This window comes from Nelumbo nucifera, chromosome 2 (assembly GCF_055504915.1).
Source record: "Nelumbo nucifera cultivar China Antique chromosome 2, China Antique-T2T, whole genome shotgun sequence".
Classification (NCBI taxonomy): Eukaryota; Viridiplantae; Streptophyta; class Magnoliopsida; order Proteales; family Nelumbonaceae; genus Nelumbo; species Nelumbo nucifera.
This window is the reverse complement of record NC_142650.1, coordinates 62,160,838-62,172,739: the sequence shown is the minus strand read 5'-3', so window position 1 is coordinate 62,172,739 and position 11,902 is coordinate 62,160,838. Positions and strand designations below refer to the sequence as shown.

General features: G+C 34.5%; 1 protein-coding gene across 1 annotated transcript; it reads left to right on the top strand.

Annotated features, from left to right (window-relative positions):
* The first annotated feature begins 4,129 nt into the window (after positions 1–4,129).
* LOC104607724 (alcohol-forming fatty acyl-CoA reductase-like) lies at positions 4,130–11,023 on the top strand. The gene is made up of 10 exons (XM_010273425.3): positions 4,130–4,281; positions 4,403–4,506; positions 4,646–4,848; positions 4,976–5,076; positions 5,229–5,421; positions 8,985–9,146; positions 9,271–9,352; positions 9,441–9,707; positions 10,406–10,533; positions 10,668–11,023. Exons 1-10 carry the CDS (start codon positions 4,203–4,205, stop codon positions 10,819–10,821), a joined length of 1,473 nt encoding a protein of 490 aa, XP_010271727.1. The 5' UTR covers positions 4,130–4,202; the 3' UTR covers positions 10,822–11,023.
* The last annotated feature ends 879 nt before the right edge of the window (positions 11,024–11,902 follow it).

Genomic DNA, 11,902 nt, shown 5'->3' with positions numbered 1-11,902 from the left:
ATGCTAACTCAAGACGGGGTAATTTGTCCTGAAGTTTGAAACCCTACTTAAAGTACCTCTATTACTAGGGATGAACATTCGGTTTATTCGGTTAAAAGCTGAACTGAATAAATCAAATTTTTAAAAACCGAACTTATAAAATATAAAACTAAACCAAAACCAAATTATTAAAAAACGAAACAACAAAACCGATTTTTTCAGTTCTTTCGGTTAAAAACGAATTTTATAAATATTATACTAATACATATTATATATTATATATATTAATATATTTATGTATAATAAAATATATGTATATGTTAATGTATTTTATATATTTTAATATAATATATAATATATATTATATACACATTATATAATATATTATGTTTTACATATTAATAATATATATCATATTATGTATATAATAAATTTCGGTTAATTTGATTTTTTCGATTAACCAAATTTCCAATGCTGAAAATCGAAACCGAAATCGAAATTTATTAAACTATTTAAAAACTTCCCATGAATTATAAATAATTTTGTCTTGAAGATACTGTCATGTGCAAATGTACGTACATATTCACTAGTATATGAATATGGGCCAAAATACAAAGAATCTCCTAGCAATGTCTACCTTCTTTTTCAACAACAACCATGTTGTGTTCAAAAATCTATGTTTCATATAATGCTCAAAAAAGTGGGAATTTTTCTTGTCCTGGAACCATGGCTAGCTGGTTTTAGAAGTAGCAACAAAATGAAAATGTCATTCAGAACGCTGGCTGGTTCTAGACTTGTTTGATGACAGGTGAAGAAGAAGGTGAGCTGAATGATTTATAATTGCCTTGTTTTTAATGGATAAAATAATTAAATAAAGAAAATTTTTAGGATAAAGTAGTTGAGCCAGGTTCAGGTTCAGTCGTTAATAAATCAAGGACTGTTCTCTAATGTGAATTGCTTTTTCCTGTTGGGAGTTCCTAACAGAAGAAAAATAATATGGTATGGATCATATGGTTCGAAAATAGATTGCATATTAAAAGAAAAACACCCAAAAAAACATGTTCAGCATCGAATTGTATGTGTTGTATCCTGCCAGCCAAACTCTCTCCACTCTTTGAATATGAAGGATATGATTTAATTGGTCCCATCCCCTTCCCATAAAACAAACCTTTATATATGTTGGGTTCAATCTAATTCAACTTCAACTCTTGGTAGTTGGAATCCCCATGGGTTTGTTGTCGATCGGGAGACACCAAAGGATGAAATCGCGTTGTTGAGGGTGGAAATGGTGGACGTGATTGAGTTGTTGGGAGTTTTGTTCTAATTAAAGTCAACCAATACTACTGATTGTGGTGTGGTGGAAGTTGGAATAAATGAATAAATATTCATAATAGATACTTCTAGGTTTGGCACCGGCCGACATATATAATACATGTATTTCCTCTTCTAGAGTTACCGCTCCCAATCCCTTGCCACTTTCGCAGGCAGCACATTCTGCACCCAAACGAGGGTTAACACGTGGCATTTCCAAGTTGGTACCAGTTTTTAATCCAATCAAACAACGTCACTTCCATAACCGGAACTGTTCTGACCCGCTTTGGGGTCCATAATTTGACCGTCCAGTTCAATTAGACGGCCTATTCTAATTGAAAAAAAAAATTAGCCAAAATCAATTGAACAGGTTGATGGCTCAACCATTTATAGGTCAATGGGTTTTTGATCAAATCAATGATTTTTGGGTAAGGATTGAGTTGAAAATGAAACACAACTAGTTCCTTGGATGGTTCTTGTGATGAACGGTCCAATTGTTTGGATCAATTGCAGTTCGAAAGCACTACTATTTCAAACAATTGATCAATCATTAATCCCTCTTATACATATTTATTAAAAAATAAATATAGGCTTTTTTAAAATTCAGTAGGGGTGTTCACGCTTTGGTTAACCGAATTATTCGTCTTTTTTGAAACTGAACAGGTGATACCGGTAACCAAAACTGAGCCCGAAGCCAATTGGTTTGGTTAACTATCGGTTCGGTTCATTGTTTTTTCGGTTTTCATAGTATTTTTTTGTTGTTTTTCTTTATATAAATTATTATTTTTTTTCTTTTAATAATTTATTATACTTTCAAAAATTAAATCAAATCAGATCAAATTAGGATATCAGACATCCTTAATGGATCCAAATTCAAATCGACATTTGTGAGATCTGATTGGATATTCAGATTAGATCGAATCTACAATTTGTATTATCGAAATAGATTTGATTGGATATTAATTAATAATACATTCATTTTAAAATAATAAATAAAAATGATATAATATTAATAAAATATTCATAAATTAATGATAAATACTAAATAATAATTATATATTAATAAGTAATAATAAAATAATAAATAGACTAATAAAAATTGAAAATTTTCAATTGACTTCCATTTCAAATCCAAATGAACCAAACAATAACAATCGGAATTTGATTCTGATTCTTGATTGAACCAAACATGCATAATGAATAGGTGATTCCAATTCCGATTTCGATTCTTGGGGATTTCTGATTCCTAGGGATTCCAATTCTGATCAACGGACCCTAATTATCCCATGCAGACTGCTTGATACATGCATCCATCTTCCTTGTAATATCATCAACGTCTAACTCATTTCCTTCTCTCTCTCTCTCATATAGAAACTAACTTGCTCTTCCCAAGTTGTCTTAGCTCGTCAGGCTCTAAAATGGGCTTGTTCAATGTTGAGACTTTTAGGGGATTTTGGCATTGTATTGTTGTTGTTGCGTTGTGGTTGGTAATACAATTTTGTAAGTGAGAAATATGTGTTGCTACATCATATATGATTGCCATTTTAACTAAAAAAATACACATGTATAAGAGACATCAAATTTGAAGTTTTAAGTAGAAGTAGAAATTTGTATAGGTCAACTCAAAATACATCTTTCTTGTATTGATCAACCCAAAATACAACGGCAACACAACACAACACAAATATGTACGGGGGTGGAGCAATATTACACCGCTTCCACCCAAACACAGCCTGCCGAAGCCTTGGCGGACCTCGGCAGACCGAACTGTGATCGACTCGGAAAAATCTCAAGTCGATGTAAGACACAACCTGCTTTCGCCGATTGGATGCAAATTCAACTAACGACCTTCCTCACGTGTCAAACGACCTCCTTCACAGGTGGAGTGTCGTTTTCGACTTCACCATGAAGCAGTTTGGTTTCTTCCTTAAATCTCCCCTCAACTTTTGGTTTGTCCTTAAACCTCTCTTAACTTTGGGAATACGACTTATAGACCCCTTCCGCTATTTAAGTGGAGAAAGACATTAAATGTCTATTATGCTCATACTAATTTCTCATCAAGTTAGTAGATTTTTCTTAATTTCAACTTTACCCTTAAATTATTAATATGAGTAAATACAATTTAGTATTTATTTTTTTATGGCATAAACAAACCATTTTCGGGTAAAGAGAGGTTTAAGGTTATTTTAAATTAGTTAAAGACCCAAGAGTATGTATTTTATCAATTAGTTTAAGAGTATTTCAGTCATTAATAATTTGATGATTTTAAATAAGGGAAAATCTGGCATTATAATAACATTGGCACTTGTTAGGTTTTTAAAGGTAGAGCAAAAAAGGCTTTATAAATTCCTTTTTACCCTTAAAGTAAAAAAAAAAAAAAAAGGAAGGTGATTACTGATTATTACTGGAAATAAACTCTATTAATCCAAAGTTGGAAGAAGGCTAAGGTGGACTGCCAGATCGAATACATATCTACTTCATTATGAATCCACTGGATTGGCCATTAAGATTCTTCCATGTAGCTAAAACAGAGTAGATGTGGCAGATCCAAACCATCGGCCATGTAGGAGACTCTCTATACATTGGCCAGATGATCAGTCCTCCGGTCTAACACACCACACATGTATTAGTATTTTATCCGATGAAAAGATGCAGATTAAACAAATGTAGGCCCGTTCGGATTCTTAATAAGTTTTGCCTCGTGGAAAGTTCTGGGTTGTTTGAGGGAAATCACCGGATGACATGATGACATCTTTTCCAATAGCGTTTATTCCAACGAAATGCGTACACTGCATTAAACACTACTTTCCTGCACTCTGACATCAGAAAATTTTACATTATAAATACACGCAGAATTAGAAGAAGGTTGTCCAGCCATCAGTTTGATCTTGTAGCTCTTTTCTCTTTTCCAAATGGAGTTGGTTGGTATTCTGGAGTCTCTTGAGAACAAGACTATCCTTGTCACTGGTGCTACTGGTTTTGTAGCAAAGAGTACTCAATGATCTCCTTCACTCTCTTTCATTTCTGTCATAAAATGGTTTCTTTATGTTAATCTTTCTTTCACTGGCCATCCATTAGTTTAACAGCACTAGCTCTGCTTTATGGGATGCAGTTTTTGTGGAGAAAGTGCTTAGAGTTCAGCCTAATGTAAAGAAGCTGTATCTTCTTCTAAGAGCTCCCCATACCAAGTCAGCCATTCAAAGGCTGCATAATGAGGTAGACAGCGATTGTTCTCTCTCTCTCTTCTGTTTCCTTCTTTGTCCTGCATAAAATGGTAGAGATAAAACTGAAAGGAGATTTGCTCTGCTTTAGTCTGCTTCATCTGCTAACAATATTTTTTTTGTTAATCTCATAGGTGTTAGGAAAAGAGGTGTTTAGGGTCCTAAGACAGAAACTTGGTTCTGGTTTTGATTCTTTCATGTCTGAGAAGGTGATTCCAGTGCCAGGCGATATCACTTGTAAGAACTTAGGAGTAGAAGAAACTGATTTGAGGGATAAGATGTGGAGAGAAGTTGATATTGTTGTTAACATTGCTGCAACCGTCAACTTTGATGAAAGGTAACCATGGAAATAAAAACAATTTGTATCATTTTGTATGCATTTGCACTGTACATATTTTTATTTGTACTCTTTCCAAACTGAACCCTAGATAATTTGAAGAATGAGATTCTTTCTTTATGTGCAGATATGACGATTCATTGTTTATCAACACCATGGGAGCAAAGCATGTTTTGGAATTTGCAAAGAAATGTTCTAAGTTGCAGATATTTGTTCATGTATCAACTGGTGAGTTAACAGATTTGCTTTATCCTTAGCTTGGTGTATGGGATAATTGCCAATCTTTCTACTCCCTCTCTCTCTCTCTCTACTAGAAATTAATTAACCGAGTTTCTTGGGTTGTTTGATGGATTAACATGTGACATGCATGGTTATTTCAGCATATGTGGGTGGACAACAGGAAGGACTGATGCTGGAGAAACCATATCAAATGGGCGAAACGCTCAATGGGACTTTGGGGCTAGACATCCAACAAGAGCTGAAGGTTGCGGAGGAAAGATTGAAAGAACTTCAGGCTGAGAAGATCACAATAAAAGAAGAGAGAATTGCCATGAAAGAACTTGGATTAAAAAGGTAAGAATTATTTCTAACCATGGCCTGTCTCTATGGTAAGATTAGGGGGTTGTTGTCTAGCTTTTAGACTTGCATCACCCAATGGAAGTTGGAAAGTTGGATCCAAGGCCCCAAGCATTTACTGTACTAGACAATCGAGGATGGGATGTCCCTTTTCTAGTTTTGTAGATGTTTCAATGCTGTTAATTAATAGATTATATCAGTATAGGAAAGTTGTGATTCAATATTTCAATTAGGGGGTCACCCAACCCAATTGATGAGACATTTTTCTAATGAATTACTACTGAGAGTTTTGGTAATGCAACCAAAACACAAACAGTGTGGCTGTTTGGTTGAAGTGACCTTGAAGAAGTGAAGAGTGAAGAGATCCCTATTACAATAGAAATCTGAAATCCAATAAAAATTCACTGACTCTTTATACCTAAAAAAGGTCCAATAATGACTTTAAGAGTGTTGTACAGTAAGACAAGTAAAGACACGTGGGAGGCCTCACAACCTATCAGAGTTTGTGACTTTAATGACTTTAAGAGTGTTGTATAGTAAGACAAGTAAATCCAGTGGCAGCATAACAAAGAAATTAACAGGACATTTATATTTATATAAATATATTAAGCTGAAATGTGTATATTAATTTTTCTTTTTTTCTTTTTTTTTTCTTTTAAATTATAAAAATAACATTCTCTCAATTCTTTCATATTTTTACAAGTTACAAGAATTTTATCTCTCTCCTACCATCTCTCTTCTTATAAATTATAACCTATAATCAAAAGTAGTCGAATTTGTATTTCTGATCTCAAAGTCAAGTCTTTAATGTGAATAAATTGGAGCCAGGAAGAAATAGGGCCCCCTCCACTAGTATGTAATATAAATTTTGAAATAAGAATTATTACGATGGTACGTATGTAAGAATTAATAACTATTACTATGGTAAGTATGCAATATAAAATTTGAAATAAAAATTAATAATTTTATAGTAGTATTTAAAATTTCATTTAATTCGAGGACAGAGGAATCAAGTATAAGATCATCAAGGAAGATTGGGAAAAAAAGTACAGGAGAAACCAGGGCAAAACTAATTTCCCCTCCCTGAATTGTCAGTTGTCACTGATGGCCTGCTGCCTGCTGTGAGCATTAGATGCATACGGACTGTTTTCTACACCTTCCTCATTCACTAGGGTGCGTTTCCCATCTTGCATATGAACTTCCCCACAACTTCATCACTCTCTCCTTTTGTTTTTTTTTTTTAAATGGGAAGAAGCAGACCCTAGAAAAAGCTCTATCATTATCAGCGCAATCAGCTAGCTCCGTGATCTTCATTAGCTATCCACTGACCCAGAAACCACCATCTATTAAGGGCATTTTTCAGTCAACTATTTGAAAATCTAGATAGCTATTAATAACGAACACAAATACCATAAGTTGGAACATTGGATTCATGTATTGTTTCATTCTGTTAAAACCCATCAATCGGTTAAAAACTATCCAGCCAGTTCAATCAATGACTCGGTCACCACGTTGTAGATTGCACATTTAATGCATCCAAACTTTCGAAAGCCATGATTTTGCATTCCTTTTGGAATGATCTTTTTTTTTTTTTTATTTTGAGTAATTTTTTGAGATCTATGTGTCCCAAGATGCCCTAGCACCTTGTCCAGCTATTTTTGTGAAAAAACTCTTTTTTGGCTTTAAATTACAATTTTTAATATTATTTATAAATAAAAACTTAAAAACTGAATTAAAAATATAAATTAAATATAAAATAATATATATAACATATCTAAAAAAATAATTATACATTACTTATTGATAAAATATGTATTTATACAAATAGTCTAAATTAGCTGTCCATCATTCATTTCAAGTGCAGGTATGGATCCTTAAAAATTGATATATATTTTAGGGAGAAGTACCGATCCACCCAGCTCAAAGTTTACTAACCACGAAGTACAGGAGGAATGCATCCTCACCGTGAATTGATGCCAAATTCACGGGCAGGATGTGGTTTATAGGGTCAATGATGTCAGTTGGCATTTATTTCTCTTTGAGGAGACGTGGGTTCAAAGTTCCAAAGCGTAGAAAGTGAGGCCTGCGTCAATTCTTTTACTCTAAAAATCAACCTTAGCTACTACGTGATTTTAGCCTTGTCCTTTTTTTTTTTTTTATTTTACTCGGTGTTATAAAACATGAATGCCTTTTATGAAAACCGATATTACACATATCGGTTTTTCAAACATATGTCTGATTTCAGTTTTTCAAACGAGAAATATATATGCAACTAAAAAGTAAAACAATTGAGAAACTCCCCCTACCTCAAGAAAAACAATTCATATTAGAGAACACCCCCTACCTCAAAAGGAAGCTAAGAATAATATAATCTTGTTGATGTGAAAATTGTTTTTCTTTTAAGAAACAGAATCATAGATATTGGCAAACATCCCCTAACGAAACAGCAAGAAAACCTTGAGAACAAACCTGCCTTGACCCGCCCAGACTATACGCCGGCCTAAACTTAACCCAAGTTATTTTGGGTTTAGCTTGAATTGGTTTAGGTTCGTCAACACGAACTTTGACCTTAAATTGGGCGTGGCTTGGACCTAAGTCTAGGTTTCAATATTGGGCCTAAATTGGCCCAACCCACTCCATTGTACCCGTAACAAAATTCATTCTAACCCACCTTTATGGATGTGGTTGCCACATTCACTCTGATGCAATAGCTCTCAAGTCTAACACATTGGGTTCAAATATTAAGGCATTGTCTAACTCATCTGATGAAGCATTCCATGTGCAAGGAGGCCCCACAACTTAATTTTATTAATTTTTACATTTCTCTTTTATACATATCATCTTTACATAAAAGAATTTGTGCTTAGTAAATGCTGTTTATATTTAGTGCAAAATTGAAACGATTATGACAGTCATAGAAAACCTTTTTCTAGTTTTTATCTTTTATAATCATCATCGTCGTCTAAGTCTTATCCCAACTATATTAAGTCAGCTACTTAATTACATCTTATTCTGTTCTGAAATTTTTGTTTCTGCTTAGGCTATGTTTGGTTTGAAGGAAAAACCTTGTATAGAATTTTCTACATTTTCCTTTCTTTTCCCTACCTTTTCCTATCTTGTATAGATTTTCCTGTTCCCTACCTTTTCCTTGAAACCAAATATGGCCTTGGTATCATCGATTGCTAAATTCATCATCATCATCATTCCAGCCTTGGGTTGGTTAGATGAAGCCCCTTTCATCATATTCCATTCTGTTCAATGTCGTATCTATCATTAAATTATGAATGCTTAAATCATTTCTTATTACTTCTACCCAATTTTTTTTTTTCAGTTTTCCTCTAATTCTTTTAGCCATTCTATTTGTAAGAGATCAGTTTTTATAACAAAGTGCTCTAGATTTAAATGGATAGGTTAGTTGAATTTTGTTATCTGATTATTCTCTGTTATTTTGTTTTTGTAAACTTATTAATACTTGTAAGGCAGTGCATGTTATGTTTAGCATGTATAAAGTGTATATGGGTTTTGTTGATGTTCATCTTTCCTTTTTATTATCAAATTAGGGCAAGATTATATGGCTGGCCAAATACCTATGCCTTCACAAAGGCAATGGGAGAGATGCTTCTTGGGCACTACAGAGAAAACATTCCCCTTGTTATTATACGCCCAACCATCATAACAAGCACTTACAATGAACCATTTCCAGGTTGGATTGAAGGGGTCAGGTAATTGCATAAGTTCTCTCTCTTTCTTTCTCTCTCTCTCTCTCTCCAAAATTATTTACTTTCACTGCTAAAGCAAACTGCTTTCTCATCACATTTCCTTCTTCCTCATTTTGATCAATTACAGAACCATTGATAGTCTGATACTGGGTTATGGCAAGGGAAGGCTAACTGGTTTCCCTGGTGATCCTAAGTTGATCATGGATGTGGTGAGTTAACTCATCTTCTCTATACATCATTCAACCATGTACATACAGTAAGAAATACTTTTGATATTAAAGTTGGAAGCAATGACAGATTCCTGGAGATATGGTGGTGAATTCCATTATTGTGGCCATGGTAGCTCATCTCAATCACTCGTCTGAGTTCATCTACCATGTGGGGTCTTCCGTGAGGCATCCCGCCCAATTCGCCATGCTTCGAGAGACTTCTTACCGTTACTTCTCTGTGAATCCATGCATGGATTCATATGAGAAGCCTGTCAAGGTTGGGAGGGTCGAAATGCTCAGCACTATGGATGACTTCCGCAGATACATGGCTATACGTTACTTGATCCCTTTAAAGGTTAGTTTTACACACCATATAGGTGCAGATTGACTGGATTAGCTGAACGTGATGGCTGTAATAACTCCGGCGACAGCCATGTACACTTTTATGGCTGACATGGGGTGTTATTATTGATAATGCAGCCCCTAGTACAGTCCATAAATGTGTTTTCTTTCTTTTCTTTTTCTTTTATTTATGGGGAGGGGTCCATAAAATGGAAACCTTTTTCTTGATAGTAATAAAACAAGGATTATCAGAAAAGATGAAAAGTTCTTGTTAGTGGAATTTATTAGTGAACTTGTTTCTAATGTTCTTTTATTAAATTACTTCACTTGTTTATATAAAATCTAAAAATAAGTGACTTTCTTAGTTTCCTTTTCTCCCATTGTCTTCACAAACATTTTTTATGAGCAATAAGCTTGCTAAATGGGTTAATTACCTAATGAAGCATTAAATTTGGAAGTCTTTGAAACACAAGTTAGAGCATGATGATGGGTTGGGGGCAAGAAATAACTGAAAAAGATGGCCCCATGAATCAAAAACAGTAGAACAACTCATGTAATTGAATTTTTATCACCCTAACTTCAAATTTAAGGGCATTCCAATTCATATGTTTCTTTTTTTTTTCAATTAAAATAAATGAAACTATTATAATTAAGGGGAATCCATAAGTACTAGCTCTTCTAATTTTGTTGATCTTGTGAGTACTTTTTTAGGTCTTGCAAGTGTTGAATATGGCATTTTGTCAATATTTCAAAGGCATATATGGAGATCTCAAACGAAAGATCAACTTCGTAATGCGTTTGGTGGAGCTTTACGAACCATACTTATACTTTAAAGGAGTGTATGTATCTTTATATCTTTTTTCTGGTGCTTGTGAGTGAGGACAATTTATTCTTGATAAGTAGAAGAATAGTTGATTTATTAACAAAAATCTGTAGATGTTTAACTGATTTTAAGCTTAATTTTGACATGTAGCTTTGATGACTTGAATACTGAAATGTTACGTAAAGCAGCCCTGGTGAACTATGATGACGCGAGTATGTTTCAGTTCGACCCCAAGTGCATCAATTGGGAGAACTACTTCATGAATATTCACTTTCCTGGTCTTGTAAAATACGTTTTCAAATGACACTGAAAATGAAAAGAATGGCGTTTCACAGATGTCTAGTTGAAATAATCAATAATATCTTCATCTGCAATCCCTATTCTTTTTATTGGTATATGCATATTTTTTCTTTTTTTTTTATGTATCGCTTATTTGGATAATATATTTAGTAATATATGCTTTTGGACCTTTTATTGGCATAATAAAAATTTGAGTTCAATTATATATATCTCTCTTTCTCTCATCTAGCTGGGTTTGCATGTTGTAAAAAAGCCAAAATCCAGTGGAACTGATGTGGGAGTTACGACCAATCTCATTGGCCAGCTTGATTTCACACTTGCTGCATCCTGTATCGCTCCAAATTTGAAGTGACCAGTGAAATACTATGCGAATACCCCAATGTTTTGTTTTGAAGTGAAGAAAAAACATCACATTAACGTGTTTGCATTTCATTAAAAATTAGCCTGGACCCGTGCGACGGCAAAAGAAGTCAGGGGTGTAACTATGGCTCCAACCTGAGCCCAACCTGCCTCAACCAAAGTTTTTGCATAGGTTAGTTTTGATTTTTCGTACTCCAAGTTGGACTTGGCCCCAAAACCTCAGGCCTAACCTAAACTCAAGTTGGGCATGTGTTGAGGCATTGGGTAGTCCAGTATCGAAAAATGCAAATATTGATGAAACGCATTTGGATTTTGGATATGCTTTGGATATGTATGGATACAATGGGAAATTTATAATACACATGGATACACCACAAAAATTCAAATATATAATATATGAATTGATGGAGGGTGATTTGACCTGACCCCTTAAGATGGTGACACGTGGATATGACTCAGCACAAGTAACATCTTAGCACCACAACCTGACCGTGACTAAGTAATGAGCTCGCAGGACAGCTCGCTACGTCACAACTCGCCATAGGTATAGCGCGAGCTCACGAGCCACCGATGTACTGAAAGGGAATACTCCAAGACAAGTCTATCCCAGCTCGCAAGTTAGGATAACCAGCTTGCTCCAACACTTAGGTAGAAAAACTGCCCTAAGGGCAACCTTAAGAGGGATCACCTCAAAGTACCCCCGAGAGCTCGCTACGGGATAATTC

Bases quoted from the DNA above. Each gene is read 5' to 3' on its own strand.
- LOC104607724 (XM_010273425.3), top strand. From the start codon at position 4,203: ATGGAGTTGGTTGGTATTCTGGAGTCTCTTGAGAACAAGACTATCCTT. The intron at 5,422-8,984 runs GTAAGAATTATT...TTATCAAATTAG, and splicing joins AAAGAACTTGGATTAAAAAG to GGCAAGATTATATGGCTGGC. The intron at 9,147-9,270 runs GTAATTGCATAA...GATCAATTACAG, and splicing joins GGTTGGATTGAAGGGGTCAG to AACCATTGATAGTCTGATAC.